The sequence below is a fragment of the Eurytemora carolleeae genome, unplaced genomic scaffold (genome assembly GCF_000591075.1).
Source record: "Eurytemora carolleeae unplaced genomic scaffold, Eaff_2.0 scaffold70, whole genome shotgun sequence".
Classification (NCBI taxonomy): domain Eukaryota; kingdom Metazoa; phylum Arthropoda; class Copepoda; order Calanoida; family Temoridae; genus Eurytemora; species Eurytemora carolleeae.
In genome coordinates, this window is record NW_019396054.1 from 402,496 (window position 1) to 424,269 (window position 21,774).

A 21,774-nucleotide genomic window follows, 5' to 3' on the forward strand; every position below is an offset into this window, starting at 1 on the left:
CAGAAGATTTCATTGGCGGTTATTTTGACGAAATGGAACCCTCGGCAAGGGACCAGAAAACATAATACTGCCAAGCTCTTTGTAAGATTTATTCTTATATAGCATGATCGAAGATAGTTACTGATATTTCTCTATTAAATTAGCAACGACTATGTATATACTTCAATTTCTGGAAAAAAATTATACTTTGGCAGAGTGATCATTATGAGTCAAGATTTAATGCCGCTTTTTAAGAGACTGTTAACGTAATTCTTAAAGTGACTTTTGGTTGATTTGATTCATAATCATTGTCTGATCTAGCATATGAATAATATATCCTCTTTTTTGTTAACTGACATTTTCATTTGTGTGAATTCTCTAAAAAAAAAAAGGCTTAAGATTACAACGACAGTCTCTTAACGCGAGAAGTAATCATGTTTGATTAGATACCGATAGCCATATAATTGAAATTATTTTTGTCATTTTCATCAATCAAATAAAGTTTGCTCGGGGTTTTGTAACCTTAAATTGTAAATACTACTTTATTATTGAAACTGTTAAAGGTGCACTTAAATAATTAAAATTTCGGATTTATAAAGTAAAATACCACAATGTTAACGTAATCAATTGGTTAAATTAAATGGTTGATATTTGAGAACCGTAAATCCGGATATAGTCTCTAGAGATTAAATTTACTATCCAGTTGATCTTAGAACCGTATTCCTACCTGTAGGATACCCGGATACAGTCTCTAGAGATTAAATTTAATATCCAGTTGATTTTAGAACCGTATTCCTACCTGAAGGATATCCAGATACAGTCTCTAGAGATTAAATTTAATATCCAGTTGATTTTTAGAACCGTATTCCTACCTGAAGGATATCCAGATACAGTCTCTAAAGATTAAATTTAATATCCAGTTGATTTTTAGAACCGTATTCCTACCTGAAGGATACCCGGATAAAGTCTCTAGAGATATTATTTAATATCCGGTTTATTTTAGAACAGTATTCCTACCTGAAGGATACCCGGATAAAGTCTCTAGAGATTAAATTTAATATCCGGTTTATTTTAGAACCGTATTCCTACCTGAAGGATACCCGGATAAAGTCTCTAGAGATATTATTTAATATCCGGTTTATTTTAGAACAGTATTCCTACCTGTAGGATAACCAGATACAGTCTCTAGAGATTAAATTTAATACCCAGTTGATTTTTAGAACCTTATTCCTACCTGAAGGATAACCGGATACAGTGTCAGATTTTTTTAATAACCGGTTTAATTTAGAACCGTATTCCTACCTGAAGGATACACGGACGGATATAGTCTCTAGAGATATTATTTAATATCCGGTTTATTTTAGAACAGTATTCCTACCTGTAGGATACCCGGATACAGACTATAGAGATTTTATTCAATATCTGCTTTATTTTAGAACCGTATTCCTACCTGAAGGATATCCGGATACAGTCTCTAGAGATTATATTTACTATCAGGTTTAATTACAAGTTCTTATCAAAGAATTATAATGATATCTTAATTTTTGAAATACGATATTTTAAATAAATAATCCATATCCAATCTAAATGCAAACCAACCTTTGATTGTTAAAAGGTTCATCCCAACTGCGATATTCCATCCCATATTCATTCCAATGATAGATATAAAAAGCTCATAAAAGAAATGATCGCGAAAAATGAACGTTGGTATTGGTTGATCCCGAAGTGAATTTTATTGGGCTTTACGCTCTTGGGCATAATGCGTTTTCAATCATTTTCTCCTGTTATACGCAACAAATAAAATCAAAATTATTATTATTATTATTCTAGTTTATTTCGCACACAAAAAATGGTACAATAAATGTATTAGTAACGATCGACTTTCCTAGTTATATTTCTCCTTGCTAGGGTTGGGATACAGTTCAAGCGTTTGCAAGCAGTATTTCTGGAAGTTTGGCTACTGCTGCTGTATTAGAGGCAAGTATAATTCTAAAATTTTAAGGGGTATATACTTTCAAGGAGTACACCCCCCTCCCCTTGATGATCTTGGGAGGAAAATGGAGATTGGACCTAAGGCCAATTTTTTCATAGATAATGATAGTTGAGGGTATAAAATTGATTTATTTTCCCCAATTTAGCGAAAAAACCCTTAAAAAACATGCCTAACATATGGGGAAAGATAATCTTTAAAATGTGGAGGGGAAATTGTTTTTCACAGAAATATACAACCATGAGAACGAGACACATGTAAATTTAATTTTTAGGTGAAATAAGTGTTGTTTTACAGTGTAAGATGACTTTTTTACTCTGTGAATTAAATATGGAAATTTTATTCTGAATTGTAGGGAGTTGGGGTCGGAGATGAAACTGCCTCACCCCTGGCAGCTTCCCTGACGTGGTTGATGAGGAAATTCATATATATAATTTTGGCTTCTTTGTCTATCTGGTTGTTTGTTTTAATCCAACAAATGTCAAAATGGCAGAATTGATTGGGCCCAAAAATGTTGTTTTTCAACCCTCAGGCTTTTTGCTGGTAGAAATAAAAAAATTGTGCCTGTGAAAAACATTTCGATTTATTTTTTTATTTTTGAAAGCCTAAAGAATTTAGATTTTAGTTCTGGTAGGCAGGCAGATAAAGTTTTCATACAGTACAGTGAGAACCACAAATCTCGGGAATTGTCAGACGGTATTACATAATTTTGGACACCACCGTACCTTCATTCTGTTTTCTCAAATGTATTCTTTAATTGTCGATTCCATAATTATAAGTTTTAATTATTTCTTGAAAACTATATCCTAGACACACATTCGATTTGTAAACAGCCCCGTCAAAATTTTAACCTTTTATTTTTGTTTTAGCTTAATAGATTTGTAAAAAAGCAACTTGTTAAATGATAGTTATTATGAAAACATTTGAAAGTATATTTGTGGATTTGGAAATTAAATAATCACTTAATAAGACATTTGGAAAAAACATTAAGGAATTAAAATATGTCAAAAGTATAACACTTGGGTAAACTCTGGGATTAGTTTATTGCATTATAAATTAATATAAGATGAATGATAAGAGATGGAACTGGAATGGTCGGAAGAATTCTTTTCGCAGCTCGCTGTGGGTAAGAAGAATCTATGACTGAATATCACCTGATTATACCTTTCTGGCATAAGAGGGGGGGAACATACCAGAAAACCGTAGAATAGGAAGACGACATTAAAGCAATACTGAAGCGCATTTGATGTTGTTCAAAGCAAATAACTTTACAAACTAGTTTTTAGATACCTTATGATGTAAAATGGGTCTGTTTACACTGCACAATTGATGTACATTGAGTTCATTTAACTATTTAATGTCATAACTTGAGTCTAAAAGTCGACTTCCTATTCCAAAATTGTCTGGTTCTCACTGTACGTTAACAATCTTTTCTATTTGCTTAGAACGAAATTAGACTATGACTGTAAGAAGTGGAGACTGTTTGCTGATATTCTGAACGATGTTGCAATGTTCATGGAGATTATAACTCCCAGGAAACCATCTTCAATATCAACTAAAAAAAAGTTTTTAAGTGATTATTTATTGCTGAAAGGGACTGTCGGCGTAGTATAAAGTGGGCCTTCAATTCTCCTTCATCTGACTGATTCTGTAAAATATCGTCATTTTTAGTTTTCGGAAAATTTCCTTCAAGAAAAATCCTTAAACGTTCCAACGGAAAGTAATAAATTTTCAAAAAGAAAAACATGGACATTTCATGAAATGTTTTAAGGGTACCCTTCTAAATTTTTTTTAGATATGGTTCTTATCAGATTTAGCCGTGAGTTGACCCTACCCGTCCTCTGCCTGGCTAGCTTGTCTCGTAGTATAGTCGGTGTAGCTGGAGGGGCTACTAAAGCTGCTGTAGCACAGCATCAGGTCAGGGGTATACATTATACAATTACATTTTCAAAAACTTATTATTTAAAGCTAGTAGTAAATAAATCTGAATAAAATTTTAGCTTATGATATAAATATAAATTTTTATTCCACAATATTTAGTCATATCATCAAAATATTGTTAAATTTTACGGCAGTGTTATATAGATAGATAATCAGATTATTTTAACTGTAGGCGAAGAATCATAACATGGCAGATTTGTCAGCGAAGGATGGATCCCAGGAGACGATGGTTAACCTTCTAGCTCTGCTGGTCAATCTCTGGATGCTCCCGAGGATAGCGAACTATCCAGGTACAGGGTGTCCCACTAACTACCAAGGTCCGGGTCTCCCACTAACTATTCAATATTCATGTATAGGGTTTCCCACTTACTATCCAGGTACTGGGTGTCCCACTTACTATTCAGGTACAGGGTGTCCCACTAACTATTCATGTACAGGGTGTCCCACTAACTATCCAGGTACAGGGTGTCCCACTAACTATTCAGGTACTAGGTGTCCCACTTACTACCCAGGTACAGGGTTTCCCACTTACTATCCAGGTACAGGGTGTCCCACAAGTATTCAGGTACTGGGTGTCCCACTTACTACCCAGGTACAGGGTTTCCCACTTACTATCCAGGTACTGGGTGTCCCACTAACTATCCATGTACAGGGTGTCCCTCTAACTATCCAGGTACAGGGTGTCACACTATCTACCCAGGCACAAATTGAGGATGAGGATGAGGATGAGTGAGGATGAATCTCATGAATCTCATCCTGTAAATGATTCCATTTAACGGTTCAAATGCATTCTTTGAACCTTAATAAAAAAATTATAATGGGTTACCCACAAAAGGTGAGACTTTAGAGACGACTGTACGGAATTTATACGTCTAATTCCTTATATTTATGATTCCCTGTAATTTTAAGCTTTTTACTTTCTTTCCCATATCATTAAGTAAGTCATTAAAAGACTATATTCAAGGCAGAAGACCTTGGAATCATAATAGTCTCGGTGGGTAACCCTGTACTAGTTGAAAACTCTCGTTCGTTAAACATTAATATGAATTTAATTTTGATTAAATATTGTAGATCTTGTCATGCCTCTGTTTTGTGTGCTCACCCTTCTTCACATCTTCGCTAACTACAAAGCAGGAGCACGAAAAACAAAGTTAATAAATTGCTTTTTATTTCGTTTTTAATGCTATTTTTAAATAAAAATTATTGATCAGTTCATAGCGCGATTGTGCAACACTGCAAATATATGAATGTGCCCCCTTGAATCCTGGGGTTGGAAAATTCTCTAATCTGCGATGACATAATTGTTTTCGTATTGTGTAGTGAGTAGTCTGGAGTTTACGAGTTTGAACGAGGCACGATTGCGCGCTGTTTTACAGGAATTCCTCGCCTCCGGTCAACTCCTTTCCGTGGAGGAGGGAAACCTGAGAGAATCATTTGGATTCACTCTCAGGTGAATATAAATACAAACAAATTTTTTCCTCATGACTGTGTTTAAAAGATTTGCGCATATTGCTCAGAGCTGAATTGAAGGGGGGGGGGGGGAATTCTACTAAACATACATACCGCAGTTCCTCATAGTAGCATTTTTTATTGGATTTAACGGAGGCCGAATTTAATTAATTTGAACCGCCTTTCACCGGTTTAAATTGCGAGGTGGCTCAAACCTTGAATCACTGATTATAATTTCAAATTCTTTAAATTCGGCCTCAGGAGCTAACAGAATTTTTCTATTAATCTCTGTTTTTTTTGCAAATTTATTTTAAATAGTTAAAATTTATTTGTAATCTGTAAAAAACTGCTGTGAGACGCTTCAAGATTATCATTCCGAAACGAACATTCTCCGTTTTATCTAAAATGTTGTTAATGCTTTTTTTTTGGTAGATCTGAGATAAGATTTGGATTATCTCTATCAAACCTAAAGACTGAGGAGGATTTAGAGAAGATGAGCGCTGCCATTAAACTCAAGAAAAAATATCTTATTCTCCTGAAACCCGGCCAGGTTTGGGTTTTCCTCTCCACGCACAGTGGGAGCAGAGACGCGTTGCAAGGATTTCTGACCGGGTTGCTTAGTATGAATCCAGGGTGGAGCAAGGTTGATCCCTCCACTATATTGGAGAAACTGGAGATAAAGGGATGGTGCACGGATAGACTTGCAATACAAACTGAAGGGTTTACCTTCTCAACGTTTACTGAGACATAAAAATATTTAGATTTTGTTTAATACAGGGCTACCCATAAAGAATGAGACTTTATGACGACTTGAAAAGACATTAAATAATTTGACATAGTTAGAATAGCGAATATGAGAAAAAGTCTAAATATTTTAAAAGTTTTTGTTTTGTTTTTTGTAAATAACTCTGTGTTACATACACTTGTTGTGATATTTTACATTGTTGTTCTTCAGCATTTAAGTATTTTTGATATAATCATGTTTTAGACAACAGTATTTTGGTGAGTTTGTAATAAACTTTGTTTTATACACTGTTCTATACTTTTCTGTTACTTGATAAATAAAATTGTAAAATAATATAATTTTTTTTTCTTCAAGTGACGAATGTTCATTTACGTTAGATGTCAAATTATGAATTAATTCCCATTCTGAAGAACATTTTCTTTCCCACAAAAGTCTCAAGAAGGTCCGATGACTCGATCAATAAGATTTCATCGATTGATTGAAGAAAGTTCTATTTCATAAACTAGGTCAATTTACTCTTCATTTTTTGGGTAAACAGTGAGACCCATAACATTCTGGAATATGAAGACGAATTTTAGACTCTAGTTATTGAAAACACTTATTGCCTACATGTCTTCTTCCTATTCCACAATTTTATGGGTCTCTCTGTAAAATTCAAAAATTCAAAAAGTTTGCACTGTTCAGATATCAATTTACATGAAAAGTATTCAACCTCATCTTTAAAATCCTTTTTTAGCAGAATGTCAGGCGTCATAATGTGATAGGTCTCAGCAAAGAAGTATAAAAAACGCAGTTAAAATGTGATCTTAAATAAGAGCCAATTTCCTTTTACATTTAGACATTCCAAAGCTACTAGTCCACATCTCTTCCTGATTCAGTAAATTAATCTTGTGGCTACTAGAAAGTCCCTAAACCTCCGATTGATTATTTGGAACACACTTTTCAATAAAAATTTGTTAAGATAGTATTCAATACATGGAAACGTATTGTTTGGAAATCTAGGTCGGGAAATTTGATTTTTTTGGATTTCATTATTCTATCTTTCTGAAAAAAATGATACTAACAAATGCTGATCAACTTAAAGTCAAGATAGGCTTTAAAAATGAAATCACTAAAATAGGCTGTAAAAAAACTTATAATTTTAAGAATATGATGTGTAGAACAAATAGCATCCATTACCCACTCATTTTATAATTAAAAAATTTGTTCATGTTTTTTTTTCATCGATCAAAGTTGGAACAACATTCGCAAACTATAAAAAATGAAAAATTGCTTTTATTCAGAATTGGTATTTGTAACTATGTAACGCTAATAGACAAATATAGAATTTATGTGAACCCTCTACAAGTGAAATGATGTCATCTTTCTTAAACTTTTAACTGACAAAATACAAGTAAATGACAAGATTTATTTTAGTGGTTTATATGAAAGAAAACTCGGAACAAAAACATTACACAACGATGGGATCCGGTCTTCAACCGTTTACTTAATATATTTGTCCATAAACTTCTTGTGGAACTCGTTTCTAAGACTGTCGTTGATGAAGGCGGGCTCCTTGTTGTCCGGCTCCGCCCTGCTGCAGTTCTTGAACACAACATCGTCGTCCCACCGACGTTTAATCTTCATGTCGGACTTTGCGGCCTCGGCGTACTTCTCCTTGAGGAGCGGGTTCCCTGAGAGAATGTTTTCCATCCGGATCCTCTCCTCCTCATCGCGTCTCTCCATCTCCTAGTAAGATTAAAGAAAAAAATTAATATTTTATCAAAAATATTCGAGTGTCCCTCATATTATGTGTCAAACATTTTTCAACATTCTCGGTTGCAAAATAAGTTTCAACACAAATGAAGAAAAGAAATATTATTGTTAAAACTAAAATTGAGGCATCATATTGAAACAACAGTATTGAGAAAGAACTTTGGACGCACTAAACTATGTGTAAAGATCATAAGGCACAGATAAGATAGTCCATAGTTATGAGGATGAGACACTATTGAGAAATTATTCTTATTAGAATTTTGTATACTGCAAAATGCATATTGCATATGTTCATTTCCAGATGTTGTGAACTTTTATTTTTAGCATAATCTATAAATACATATATACTGAAATATTTAATTTTCAGCCATCCAAACGATGGCCATGCCCGATTTACAATAGTACCCTTAAAACCTTGATCTGATTAATAATGCTGAAGATATTATCGTTTCCCTAACCAAGTTTTAATATTGAAATCCTGAAAGTATTATTGGAAATGCACAAGTCACTTGTGCAGAACCACAATTGAAAACAATTAGTTTTCCAAATCATTAACATTGATATCTAATTCATATTTAATCAGACAGATTTTTCAAGGCTTACATTACATGGGAAATAACCAGCTAATGTGAAATAAATTTTTTTACCTTTTCCTCCGCCTCCTGCTGTTTCTCCGCCTTGATCTTATTTAGCTCCGCCATAAGGATAGCAGTGTCATCATCACTGTCGCCGCTGTCACTATCACTGTCGTCCACTGGATCGTCAGCATCTAGGTTAGCCATGCTGATCGCCTCAGTGCGCGATTTCTTTATTTGCGGCGGTGAGTCTAGCGCTTTACCTTCCTTTCTGGCTTTCTCCTTCGCTCGTTCTCTAAAAAATAATAAGTAAGGTAACATTAACATTTATTAAGTAAACCAAAAATATGAATTAAAGCCTTTACATCTGCTTGTGTTATTTTGTGAGACTTAAATGACGAAGTTTAAGGTAGTAAAATTATTTTTTTTTCAATCTTTTTTGTAGGGATGGAAATTAAATTCTCAAATTATCATTCTTTTAAGGCATTTTTCCTGAGTAGCAATATTTTTAAATATTTAATAAAATCATTTAACAGTGATAACTTATGAGTATTACGGTTCGAAAGCATATTAAACGTCATCTACTTTCAATTGACAAAGGGAGCCGGGCCCCCTCCCCCCTCGCATAAAAAAACAAGGACGTCTATTTTCAAAATTACCTCCCCCCAGGGGAAAGGGGGAAAATAAGTTTTGATGATTATCCCCCAATTCTGCGAATAAAATCCTAAAAACATACTTAGCTTCTGTGGGAAAAAGGATTTTCAAAAGAGGGGGGGGGGGGGTTATTTGTCAAGAAAAAATGCACCTTTGATTTATTTCTACCTGTTTGCAATCCTCTCCCTGTCCTCGAGCTCCCTCCTGAAATCCTTATTCTTGTGTTCCTCCTGGGTTCCCTGTCCGGGTTCCCTGGTCTTCAAGGAGGTGTGGGACGGGAGATCTCTGCTGCTGTACTGTTTAGACATAGCAGACAAATCCCTTTCTCTTAAACTGCTTCCTCCCTGCACAATGTACATATATAGATTGTTAAAGAAAAAGGGATAAAATAAAAAAGTCCTATTTTTAGATTCCTAAGATTTGGAGAAATTGCTTCCTCCCGCCAGGAGAATATATTACGAAGAGCCCCCCCCCCCCCTGGTGAAAATGTAAAATTTGACAGCTATACGGCAAGTGTTCACAACTTTTTCGCACTGTTATCCTTGAGTTCGTTTCCCTCCTTAAAATCATCCATGATTTTAGAAAGGGGAAATGATTCTTAACCCAAATATATACGCTTTTTATTTTAAAAACTGTGTATGGGGGGAGAATCATAAAAAGTTCAAGTTAGGTTAAAAATAGCTAACCTTCGCAGTATCCCATGTTGGTCGTGCAGCTGTTGTCATTTTAAAGCTAAACCAGAGTAATCTGAAAACATTACAAATCAGTCATATAATTTTATCCTGTTCATAATTGTGGATGAGAGCTAGATTTTAAGAGCACCCAAATCATATTAAAGTACCTGAAAGATACTTTCAAAGAAATCTTTACTTTCTGCATGCAATTAAGCCGATTGCAGGCGCGCAACTAGGAGGGGAAGCATGGAGGCCAGGCCCCCTCTAGCCTTATTGAGGGGGGCATGCCCCAATTAAGAGAGATTGCCCCCGCTGTAGGGGGGGAGGAAGAAGACCTTTAAGGTAGTTCCAATAAGAGCCAATTTTCTCGAAAATTTGTAAAAAAAAAATTAAACCTTCACTCTTTAAGCAAACTCAAATTCAACTACAACATTTTTCAGAACAAATATTTAAGATTTCCCCCAACTAAATAAATATAGTTTCTCCCACAAAGATTTTCCCCCAACTAAATAAATATAGTTTCTCACACACAGATTTTCCGCAAACTGAATGAACGCACCTAATTAATAAAAATTGTGCCCCAAAAATATCCTGAATTGGTAAGGTAATTTTATTCATGGTTGCAAATGAAAATTTTTTCTTGCCCTCCCCCCCTTAGAAATGCTTCGGGGGGGGGGGGGCAAGAAAAAATTCCCCTTTGACCACACCCTTATCTAAATGTCTAGTTGCGCGCCTGGCCAATGGTACAGTTTTCTATGCATAATCCTAGAAGAGATGTCTTCTATTTAAAAAGTCTTTGTCAGATACATGTTAAGTCTATGATAAGACCACATCTCAAAATTGTTAAAAAATGTAATTAGTCTAAATTTACTATGATATAGTGAGTAAATGCGAGAAGCATTTTGTAAATATTTGTAAAGTTTTTCATGCATATAAGTTTGAAAGAGAAATTTATTACTCGTTTTTAAAAACATCCTTGAAGTTAGGAAAGAGTGAAACCTTCATATCAAAGTTAAGTCTATGAAGAATATAAAATATAACTTAGTGAAATCATTTTAGATGTAGTGTTAAAGAACGCCATCAGCACTAAAAATTGACATAATTGAACGTGATGAACATCAAATTTGACTAAACAGAAGATTGAATACAAAATTGTAGAAGCTTCTTTGACATTTACAAGCTTTTATTAAATTATAAATGAAGATTTGAATATTATGTTTTCAAAAAAAACATACGACTTAAAAGTCTAATAAACATTATCTTTAATATGAAATAACACAATACATGATAATTGTTTGCTGCATAGCACTAAATCAATGAGGATGTTCTCTACTTCACTTTTTATTTGTTTGTGTTGCCTGATGTGTCGAACTCGAGTACGAAGTCTCTACCTGGGTTTAAACTAACCCACATTACAAGTTCAACACTCCGAAATTTAAAAACTTAAGACCCCATTTCATCAACGAGTTAAAGTTTTATTGAAAATTTAAATTACAAAGAAAATAAGGATAAATATATCTTTAGTTTTTTATTCATATTAGAATGTGAAAATGCCACTTTTTCAAAAATATCTTCATTTTTAGTTTTGAAAATATGTCAACAGAACTTTGAATCATCAGTACTTTGAAAATTTGACAAAAAAATCTATCTTTCTGTTTTCACTTCAATCCAAAAAAAACACACGGTTGAAGTACAACTTTTGTTATTAATAGAGATCATTTATGTACGTATGAATAAAAAGGTCTCAAATTGGTGTACAAAAAACTGTTTGCAATTATAATGACTTAAAGTTTAAGTCATGAATTGTTTAATTTTGCAACAATTATCCTTTACCATAACTTTTCTTCAATCATTATTTATATTTTTAATTCAAATCCAACCATACGTTGCGATCTAAAATACATCAAAATACAAATTATTGACATTAGTTCTGATTCTGCGACACCTTTTGTATCCTTAGACAATTTTGCCGCGCTCTATTGTACAATCATTTCGGAAAAGAATGGATTGTAAAGAAAATCATAAACAAGTTTGAATGATCAACGATGTTGTTAACGCCCGAATCTTAAGCCCAAAACGAGAAAACAGCCCGAATGAAATTGCTTTGGGTCTAAGGATATTGTGGGCCTAATTTTGATCCGAAGGAAAATTGTTGATCTTAATTGATATAAAGAAAACAGCCAGGTATTGTTAGGCTAATTAGTATAAATGACTTCATGAGTGAAATTTTTTCACAGGCCTTAATGTCAAGGTTGATAGTAAACTTAAGTTTTAAGACGTATTTGAACCTATTCCCTTGGGTAGAACCTGGAACAGATTATGGATTTTATGCTAATGAATATTACAATTTATTAGTTATCAGGACACTTCGCGCCATCTTCTATTTTAATTGTGAACATTTTGAATTGTTGATTGGTTGATAGACGTTTATTTCATGATACCAAATTACTGGTATCTGTTCTTATCAGCTTAATATCTGATACGGAGACCATGTGAACATTTTCTCGTTGTTTTATGCACATATAACAAAAGCAAAGAAGTTTGCAGATTCTGTAAAAACAATTTCGTGGATTTACGAAATTTTAATGGAAATTGATTGCGGGTGGATGAATTAATTTTCCATTCAGATATTTATATTGAAATATATTTGAATCAAAAGTAGCAATAAATTATGAATTAGCTGTTTCATGGTTAAACAGTTTAAATTAGGCCCAAAATTTTGCTCTTAGGCTAATGATAACCATGTACAAAATTGATAGGAAGGGGGGGGGGTCCATAAATCGTTCTCTAGGAAATTACAAAAAGTTTTTTAGGACAGACCTCAAAAAAGAGTAATACCCTTACAAATAAAATCAAACTAGGCGTAAGGTTAAGAAAACCCTTTTTTGTAAGTACTATAATTGTTTATTGTTGATGATTTCTCAGGAACTCAGTTAGAGTTATTATGAGGATGATTTTGTTGACTGTTGAGTTGTTGATTTTTCTTTCTGGTTTGTTTTTTCTCAGTTTTGAATGTTTTTACAGCAGCTCACGGATTCTTTCTATATTCGTCGTAACTTCTTTTGGAGAAACTCACAAAAGATTTTTTTATGTCTGATGGAATCAAGTTCCATTTTCTGGATTACCCAACCACGGAAGAAATTACTTCTTACATTTGTTCTGGAGATCTGGATTTCATGATTTAAAGGATCTGAGCTGAAAACTTTTGAATGGGATATCCTTAATCCCGATCTGTTAATTAATCTGGAGATTAAGTTCATGAGGAGTATAAGCAATATTTAATCTGGAAATTAAGAAAAAGAGTGGATTAAGCATTAATCCTGATATCCACCATTCTAAAGTTTTCAGCTCTGTTTCTAGTAACTTGGCTATGATTGATCCGGCTAAACCAAGTTTCTGGAGTTACATCACTGAAACCTTGGAGTATTTTGAATGTTTGTATCATGTCAGCACGTTCTCTTCTTTCCTTTTGCAAAAGCAGGTTTAACTCTTTCAATTTTTCATCATAAGATTCACTATGGAGCCCAGAAATCAGATTCAGTCCATGGCAACCAGGCAGGTGGTGCAGAACTCCTGGTGAGGGCGGACATAGATTTTGTACAAGTTGACAAAAACATGTCTGTCCCTGTAATGTAATGCTCCAGAAATAGATCCAAGAATAAAGTTTGCTTTTCTGATAATTTAAATACTTATTCCAAAGTGTTCAGTGTGTTTCAGACTGAAATGAGATTGAATTTTAAGACCTTGTGAAGGAGTTGAAGAAAGTTACTAGGTAATTTAAATGCAATTTATTTACAAAATGCACTTGTTATTATAAATATTTATTTAAGCCTTAAGGATGATATTTATTTAAATAAACATTATTATGTTCTATTTATTAGTGGAGCCCATAAAGCGTCTTCTACTTCAGACTCAGACGTCATATATGACTTTTTAATGACATGAAAAACAGCAATTGTGCACTGTGTGTGTACTGAATATTTTGATATTAAAGCTATTGCTAAATATACATAGACGTATTTCTTATATTTATGATAAGTATTTTTGCGGATCTGGATTTTAGCCGAAATCCGGATGCGGAGTCCAAGCACTTAATACAATATAGTTATGATTTCAGTCATGGTCGTGGAAGCTGCAAAACTTCCAGACAATGTATTGGAAGCAGTTTTTGCTTTTCTTGAACTCCCCGATCTTCAAAATTGTTCTCTAGGTAATGTTATAAAATTATGTCTTTGTAGGATTTATTGACTTGATTTTTTAAATTTAACATGTTAACTCTTTTTACAAAGCGGAATGGTCAGTGTCCACATCTCCATTCACTTCGTATCTAGTGATTGTTTTCTGTTTTTTTGAATGCAGGCCTGAATTGTGATGTAGTTTTTGTTAATCAAAAGCCGAAATGGGTTAAACCCCCCATTTCCACCGATTTATTTTTAGTTTTTGTCAAAAACTTTATAGCAGGTCGATGTTAGAGTGTCTCAAGTCATACACTTAGAGTCGGGAAACATAATAATAATAACAATGATAATAACAATGATCATAAAATTATCCTCATTGTGGAACCCCAGACCACCATTTTTCTCTTTACCCTTGGTTTCGGTTTCGGTATCGATTATTTCAACGATTTAACGCTTCCCAATGATATTTTAATACGTTTTATTCAGTTTGTAAGAACTGGTATCGGTTCTTGAATGACGAGAACAACGATGTCTGGAGAATGCATTGTATCCGGAAACTTGCAGAAGAAGCACTCAGATCCGAGCTCCTCACATCGGTCCCTACTTATAAAGCCAAACTTCGCGCATTTTATCATGCATGGAATCCGAACGACTGTTCGCGAAATATTTACGTGAAACCAAACGGATTTACCCTTCATAGAAACCCCGTAGCACAGAGTACAGACGGAGCCCGAAGTAAAATTGGCTTTAGAAGCGGACGGCACGCCTGGGAAGTAATCTGGGAAGGACCCCTAGGTACTGTCGCGGTTATTGGTATTGCTACTAAAGAGGCGCCTAACCAGTGTCATGGTTATGTAGCTCTGCTAGGTAGTGATGAGCAGAGCTGGGGTTGGAACCTAGTAGACAACCATCTACTACATAATGGAGATTCACAAGGAAACTATCCACAATTAAACAATGCACCCAAATATCAGGTAAAGCCAAGGAGTGTGTAATATAAGGGAGAAGGAATCGATTTTACAATTATGATTATACAAGCTTTGCTGCCGGTACTCCATTTGAAAAAGAGTTTTTAAAGGTAGTCTTTTAATATTTAACTGTTTTTTAATAAACCATATTAAACAAAACAAAGCCAATTTTTATATTATAAAAAATGCGCTTGTATGGCCAATGATTTTTCATCTCCAACAAAGTTTTGTTTGGCGTTATTCTGCGTACTTTCCCCCCTGTTTTAATGTACACAACAACCTATTCTGAATACATGTACGCGGTATTTGTACATCAGACAGTAAAGGTCAATTGAAGTACAGTCTGCAAAGCACGTATATTGTATCATCTTATGGTAGGGCGGGCCGGGTCGATTCCTTCTCCATTATATTCCATGCTCCTTGGGTAAAGATCAATAAACTAGATATAGCAGGAAAATATCTATCTTTTATTCAAAGTAAAGCAAATTAAGGAGATCGGAATAGAAATGGATTAAATACATTAAAATAGTTTTTAAAAATGCTGTGTTGAAATCAAGACGTAATAAAACCAGTATAAACCAATCGAAAAAGCTGCCTGGTTCAATTGATCTAAAAATCCTTAAAAACCTAGAAATCCATGAAAAATATTCAACAAATCCGGGAAAATTGGTTTCAGGTTGGTGAGAGAATACGTGTTATACTGGACTGTGATGATAACACCCTCGCATTTGAGAGAAATTATGAATTTTTAGGAGTTGCATTTAGAGGTAATGTAAATCTCTTTTATTAACACTACTGTTCTTTTTTAAAGAACTTAGGTTTGAGTAATAAGCACCTGTATCCGTCTGTATATATTGTACCTTATCTTATCCTATATTCCAGGCTTACCAGATAAACAGTTGTATCCGTCTGTATATATTGTACCGTATCTTATCCTGTATTCCAGGCTTACCAGATAAACAGCTGTATCCGTCTGAATATAGTGTAATGTGTATCCATTCCTTTATTCCAGAATTACCAGATAAACAGTTGTATCCGTCTGTATATATTGTACCGTATCTTATCCTATATTCCAGGATTACCAGATAAACAGCTGTATCCGTCTGAATATAGTGTAATGTGTATTATTCCAGAATTACCAGATAAGCACCTGTATCCGTCTGTATATATTGTACCGTATCTTATCCTATATTCCAGGCTTACCAGATAAACACCTGTATCCGTCTGAATATAGTGTAATGTGTATCCATTACTTTATTCCAGAATTACAAGATAAACAGCTGTATCCTTCTGTATATAGTGTACTGTATCTTTCCTAGATGTTCCAGGATTACCAGATAAACAGCTGTATCCGTCTGAATATAGTGTAATGTGTATCCATTACTTTATTCCAGAATTACAAGATAAACAGCTGTATCCTTCTGTATATAGTGTACTGTATCTTTCCTAGATGTTCCAGGATTACCAGATAAACAGCTGTATCCTTCTGTATATAGTGTACTGTATCTGTTCCAGGATTACCAGATAAACAGCTGTATCCGTCTGTATATATTGTATGTACTGTGTGTGTATTTTCCTATATTCTAGGATTACCAGATAAACAGCTGTATCATTCTGTATACAGTGTACTGTATCTTTCCTATGTTCCAGGATTACCAGATAAACAGCTGTATCCGTCTGTATCTGCTGTGTACGGTAACACTGAGGTTTCTATGGTATATCTAGGCCCTCCTTTAGACGGTTAACTCAACAGGTAACGCCAAATTTTAGATGCGATAGTCAACTTGTTCATTTGATTGGCATCTATGATAAGATTGCCATCACAACCATTTCCTTCGAAAAAAGAACTTTTCATATTCCCAGCAATATTTAACCAAACTCAGCAAGTTTTGAGTTTAGATAGACCTGAGCTACGGAGATAGGCTCTATTCTTAACCATAACAGGACTGAAACTTGATCTGGTTAGCAATTAACATAAATTGGCATAAATAATATTATGAACTTAAATGGACTGTAGGCTAATATAATGTAAACATGCCACTCTATATATGGAAAGTAGCTCGAAATTACGTGTACCGTCCTCCTTTTTAATATTACCTCTTTGTTTTATTCATTGTAATCTTATAACTATGACGTTTGTTTATAGAAAAAAAAATCAAATTTTTCCATAAATATTTTTCTATGAATTTTCCTTTTAGATCACTCGTTCCAGAGTAGGGAGGTTATAAAGCTGCAGGTCATATTAACCCTGAATAATCTTCATAAATAATCATAAATACACTGGTGTAGAGTTCTCTTAGGTTCTCTAAGCTGTGGTGAGCTAATTAGTGAATAAGCTGGTTATCTAATAAGTGAACTTATTTACACAAGAAACATTCAAAAGAATTTTGATTGAAAATTTAAAGATTGTTTACACACTGGGAGGCAAATATGAGAAGATTGTTCTGAAAGAATGCCTGAAGGACTCCTGAAAGCTATTATCTAGTGTATTAGCATGTTTACATTTCTTTATTTAAATTCATATAACTTCTTCAGAACTCAGCATATCTCAACCTAGAATTATTGAATAATGAATATAAATGCATAATACATGTAATTGTAGAATTGAACGCGAAGAAAATTTTTTTACAAGTTAAATCATTTCTACAACTCCAAACATAGATTTGATTGGGATAATTAGGAATAAAAGGGGGATTTTCCACAAAAAAAAATCATATTCGAAACTTGAAAAGTGTTGTAATTATTAAAAGAAACCGCAATCGATTTTTGTTAATCTTAACGGTAACTTATTCTTTCATATTTAACAATTTTCTTAAATCTTCATGTTCAACGTTTTTACCCCGGGGGAAAAAGCTTGAAGGATTTATGCAATTACAACATTTTTAACAGTTCACAATTTCCATACATTTATAACAAGTTCGAATTTGATAATTGTAGCCATCATTCGTAAAGCTGCTCTTTGTAATGTTGAAGTTTAAATCCAATCAAATGTACCCCTAGCCCCATAATCCAACCATGTTATAAAGTTACATATGGTTTTAAATATCTTGGATCATATGCGTATTGTTTTCATTTTTTAAGCCATCCAGGAATTTTTTTTTATCATAATACAGGGTTATTCACAGAGGATGAGACTGTAAAGACGACCGCAAACGCTTTTAACTATGACAATTTCAAGGGTTGAATTAGGTCCTCTTTTAAATATGTCAGTAAGTTCTTTGGTGACCTTTTTAATAAATTGGCAAAGAAAGAAAAAGTTTATTAGTTGAAGGGAATCTTAAAGACAAGGAAACAGACAGTATAAATTCACTACAGTCGTCTCTGAAGGTGGTAACCCTTTATTTTTCAAATATGATTTTTAATTGTACTAATCAATATTTATGTTCCCCCCATTTTAAGTAATGAAGATGAACACAAAACAATGTATTCAGGAGAATGCAAAAATTAAGTTACAAAACAAAAAGATTTGATTTTCTTTTTAGTCTAACTCTAACTGGGAATTTTATACTTGAAAAAGTCGTTTAAATCTTTATAAATAAAAACTAGGATTGGTACAATTTCTATGCATATTTTCCCTTCTATTATTAAACTGCAACCTCAAGTTTAAAAAATTTACTTTTAAATTTTTTTGAAAATAATTTTTTCCCTCATATTTTATTAGTTTTGACATTTTCCATAATTTCTCCTCTTATGAAAATCTAATTGAGAATATACACTCCTTTAATTTAGTATACGCTAAATGCTTTAAAGGGACTGTAAACGTAATTTCCAAGTGACCCTTCATAAACAAATTACAATAGTAGCCTCGAAACCAAAATCTGATAAAAATTTGAAAGATTCAGGCGTTTTCCTGAGTCGAAACTTGTTTTATTTCTTTAAGTTTCTCTATTGCTTCCTATATATAAGAAATGCGCAAGTCACTTTCGCAGATAAAAAGCAATTGAAAATAAAAAGTTAAAAAACAATAACAATAATAACTAATTCATACTTGATCGGACAAAGCTTTTAAGGGTACCGTTGTAAATCGGGCATTGCTATTTTTGCATGAAGGGTCACTAAAAATTACGCTTACAGTCCCTTCAAAAGTAAATTATGATATTTTGAAAACTTGTTTTACGCCTTTTCTTCCCATGATTTGTCAAACATATAACCGGACTACACTAAACACAGGATAGTAGTCGAGACTGGATTCAATTGGTCGGTCTTCCTCTGATATGGAGAACTTATTCTTAGTTTATACATTCATTCATTCTTTTAGTATTGAGATATATATCTAGTACTCAATCTCCTATGTTTCCAACTATCTGTAATTTGTAAATATTTATGTATTGTAGAGATATAAGAGATACATTCATGGGTCATGTTTCATCTTTTCAAAACTACTGATCAAATTACACTGAGAACATCATTTTATTGGGGTTAATATTGCATCATCATCCAAAGCATTAAAAGAAAGCCCCCTCCCCCTCCTTCTTACCCCCCAAACACAAATATCCCTCCCTTCTATCAGTTTTAATTTGTATATCAATAAATAACATTATTTAAGAGAGCGAAATCAGAAATACAAAAGAAAACCGATCTTTCTAAAAACATGTCTGAAAGGTTCTTTTAAATAATTTAAATAAAAAAAAATTCTTGTCATTTATTTGACCCTTCAACATTTCCTCCCTTATTATTATTTGACTTGTGCCGAAGTGTTTTTGATCATTTAATTTAAAGTTGGAAAGTAAATGACCTGTGACTTGAAAGTACTCAACAGAGCTCTATTTCATTATGTTTAGTTTTATAATTGTGATCCATACAGTTGACTTGAGTGGAAAAATTTAGCCATCTTATGTTAAATACGGTTTTGTTAGATCTTTCCAGAATGTATGAGAGACAATGGGGGGATCCGGGATAGGTTCAACTCCGAGTATGGATCCAGTAGAGAGGATGGTTGGAGAGGAGGGGGGCAAACAAGACCAGGAGCAAGAGTCAGGTATTAAATATCCCTCTGCTTTAGTCTTCTATTGTTTAACCAGTATAGACATTTGAAATGAAGAGACTGTAGAATAATGAAATCTCTAGTGAGCCTCCTACATCTGAGTCACAATGAGGAAGATATCTTCTTCGTTATTCTATTTAAAAAGTTAAATCAAGCCACTTGATATCTCACAAATCCTTGATAAAACAAAGGTAATAAAAATCAGACAGGCAACTCAATAATTTGAAATTACGCCATTAGTCTCTTTAAAAATAATTTATTATGTTTTTAAGGAATTGGATTTGATGATGAATCTCCCCTTGAACCAAGATGGCGGGGGGTCTTTACTTTTCATCCAGAGCAAACTCCTGAAGGGTAAGTTCCAATTACTGAATATTTTGAAACTATTTAGATATACAGATCGTGTTTTAGGGGAATACTTGTAAGCGAACTACGTTTTTTTGTTGTAATTTTTCATCTTTGATTTCTATTTTTTTATTAGGTACTAGCTTATATATTTCGTTTTTTTAGCGTATAACACCCCCCCCCCCGCGGCCACCCTTGAGTGTTCACAAAAAATTTCAGCACAATCGGTCCAGCCGTTTGACCGGCTATAGGCAACATATATATATATTTACGAATGTCTTGTTTTATTATATTCTTTTTTGTTGCATTCGAGTGGTTACATATTATTCTTGAGCATTAATAATATTTAACTATATAGAGAGTCTGGGATAGAACACAATCTAGAGCTTATACAAGTAAATAGTGTTCCCCGGAAGGACGGCAAACCTAGTGGATTTAATTGGAACCCAGGTTCATACATTCTTTTATTCTGCATGTTCATTTGTTCGTTTGTTCATTTGTTCGTTTGATCATTTGGTCATTTGTTCATCTGTTCATTTGTTCATTTGTTCATTGTTCATTGATTCATTGATTCGTTTGTTCATTTATTCATTTGTTCATTAATCATTAGTCACTTTTGCAATTATTCAGTTATTCAATTATTCATTTATTCATTTATTCATTTGTTCATTTATTCGGTATTCATTTATTCATTATTCATTTGTTCATTTATTCATTTATTCATCTATTCATTTACTAATTATTCAATTATTCATTATTCATTAATTCATTTATCCATTTATTCATTTACTCATTATTCATTAATTCTTTTAGTCTTTTATTCTTTTATTCTTTTATTCTTTTATTCATTTATTCTTTTATTCATTTAATTAATAATGAATTTATTTATTTATTTATTAATTATTCATGTATTCATTTATTCATTTATTCATTTATTCATTTATTCATTTATTCATTTACTCATTATTCAATTATTCATTAAATCATTAGTTCATTTGTTCATTTATTCATTATTCATTTATTCATCTATTCATTTATTCATTTATTATATATTCATATATTTATTTATTCATTTACTCATTAATTCATTTATTCATTTATTTAAATATTCATATATTTATTTATTCATTTACTCATTTATTCATTTATTCATTTATTCATTTACTCATTATTCAATTATTCATTAATCCATTAGTTCATTTGTTCATTTGTTGATTGTTCATTTATTCATCTATTCAATTATTCATTTATTTATATATTCATATATTTATTTATTCATTTACTCATTTATTCATTTATTCATTTATTAATAAATTCATATAATTATTTATTCATTTACTCATTTATTCATTTATTCATTTATTCATTTATTCATTATTCATTTAATAATGAATTTCAATGTCGGGGTACTAATATCTGCTCATAAAAACCTTAAAGCAGTCTGGAAAATCATAATATTAGTTTTGTATTAATTTGAAACCAATTCTGTTGGTTAGTGTGTTTGAATTAATTAATTAGATAATTAGGGTTCAGCAAC

The 21,774-nt window shown here is 32.9% G+C and overlaps 4 protein-coding genes across 9 annotated transcripts; 3 read left to right on the top strand and 1 right to left on the bottom strand.

Moving 5' to 3' along the window:
- The first annotated feature begins 38 nt into the window (after positions 1–38).
- LOC111706129 (RUS1 family protein C16orf58 homolog) lies at positions 39–6,437 on the top strand. Its single transcript, XM_023478915.1, has 11 exons — positions 39–81; positions 1,416–1,476; positions 1,888–1,956; positions 2,325–2,386; positions 3,048–3,095; positions 3,415–3,504; positions 3,781–3,886; positions 4,083–4,200; positions 4,982–5,044; positions 5,231–5,360; positions 5,792–6,437. Exons 4-11 carry the CDS (start codon positions 2,382–2,384, stop codon positions 6,108–6,110), a joined length of 879 nt encoding a protein of 292 aa, XP_023334683.1. The 5' UTR covers positions 39–81; positions 1,416–1,476; positions 1,888–1,956; positions 2,325–2,381; the 3' UTR covers positions 6,111–6,437.
- Positions 6,438–7,496: 1,059 nt separating this feature from the next.
- On the bottom strand, positions 7,497–9,880 carry LOC111706124 (protein CWC15 homolog). The gene is made up of 4 exons (XM_023478902.1): positions 9,775–9,880; positions 9,257–9,432; positions 8,507–8,729; positions 7,497–7,832 (listed from the first exon to the last, which is right to left on the bottom strand). Exons 1-4 carry the CDS (start codon positions 9,811–9,813, stop codon positions 7,587–7,589), a joined length of 684 nt encoding a protein of 227 aa, XP_023334670.1. The 5' UTR covers positions 9,814–9,880; the 3' UTR covers positions 7,497–7,586.
- A 3,547-nt stretch (positions 9,881–13,427) lies between these two features.
- On the top strand, positions 13,428–19,765 carry LOC111706150 (F-box/SPRY domain-containing protein 1). 6 transcript variants are annotated; one of them, XM_023478960.1, is made up of 9 exons: positions 13,428–13,534; positions 13,880–13,972; positions 14,427–14,914; positions 15,585–15,675; positions 16,559–16,661; positions 17,107–17,639; positions 17,798–18,669; positions 18,983–19,326; positions 19,604–19,765. In XM_023478960.1, the coding sequence occupies exons 2-5, from the start codon at positions 13,882–13,884 to the stop codon at positions 16,651–16,653; spliced, it is 765 nt and encodes a 254-aa protein (XP_023334728.1). In that variant the 5' UTR covers positions 13,428–13,534; positions 13,880–13,881; the 3' UTR covers positions 16,654–16,661; positions 17,107–17,639; positions 17,798–18,669; positions 18,983–19,326; positions 19,604–19,765. The 6 variants fall into 6 exon arrangements, with proteins under 6 accessions (XP_023334728.1, XP_023334737.1, XP_023334742.1 ...); XM_023478969.1 differs by having other exon boundaries at positions 18,983–19,265; positions 19,628–19,765; XM_023478974.1 differs by having other exon boundaries at positions 18,983–19,265; positions 19,658–19,765.
- A 2-nt stretch (positions 19,766–19,767) lies between these two features.
- Positions 19,768–20,772, top strand: LOC111706184 (uncharacterized). The gene is made up of 3 exons (XM_023478987.1): positions 19,768–19,886; positions 20,165–20,246; positions 20,596–20,772. The coding sequence occupies exons 1-3, from the start codon at positions 19,790–19,792 to the stop codon at positions 20,744–20,746; spliced, it is 330 nt and encodes a 109-aa protein (XP_023334755.1). The 5' UTR covers positions 19,768–19,789; the 3' UTR covers positions 20,747–20,772.
- Positions 20,773–21,774: the final 1,002 nt, after the last annotated feature.

Bases quoted from the DNA above. Each gene is read 5' to 3' on its own strand.
- LOC111706129 (XM_023478915.1), top strand. The intron at 3,887-4,082 runs GTCAGGGGTATA...TTTTAACTGTAG, and splicing joins CTGCTGTAGCACAGCATCAG to GCGAAGAATCATAACATGGC. The intron at 5,361-5,791 runs GTGAATATAAAT...TTTTTTTGGTAG, and splicing joins TCATTTGGATTCACTCTCAG to ATCTGAGATAAGATTTGGAT.
- LOC111706124 (XM_023478902.1), bottom strand. From the start codon at position 9,813: ATGACAACAGCTGCACGACCAACATGGGATACTGCGAAG. The intron at 8,730-9,256 runs GTAGAAATAAAT...ATTATTTTTTAG, and splicing joins AGGGAGAGGATTGCAAACAG to AGAACGAGCGAAGGAGAAAG. The intron at 7,833-8,506 runs GTAAAAAAATTT...TAATCTTACTAG, and splicing joins AGCAGGAGGCGGAGGAAAAG to GAGATGGAGAGACGCGATGA.
- LOC111706150 (XM_023478954.1), top strand. From the start codon at position 13,882: ATGGTCGTGGAAGCTGCAAAACTTCCAGACAATGTATTGGAAGCAGTT. The intron at 13,973-14,426 runs GTAATGTTATAA...CGTTTTATTCAG, and splicing joins TCTTCAAAATTGTTCTCTAG to TTTGTAAGAACTGGTATCGG. The intron at 14,915-15,584 runs GTAAAGCCAAGG...AATTGGTTTCAG, and splicing joins ACAATGCACCCAAATATCAG to GTTGGTGAGAGAATACGTGT.
- LOC111706184 (XM_023478987.1), top strand. From the start codon at position 19,790: ATGGGGGGATCCGGGATAGGTTCAACTCCGAGTATGGATCCAGTAGAG. The intron at 19,887-20,164 runs GTATTAAATATC...TATGTTTTTAAG, and splicing joins AGACCAGGAGCAAGAGTCAG to GAATTGGATTTGATGATGAA. The intron at 20,247-20,595 runs GTAAGTTCCAAT...TTAACTATATAG, and splicing joins CCAGAGCAAACTCCTGAAGG to AGAGTCTGGGATAGAACACA.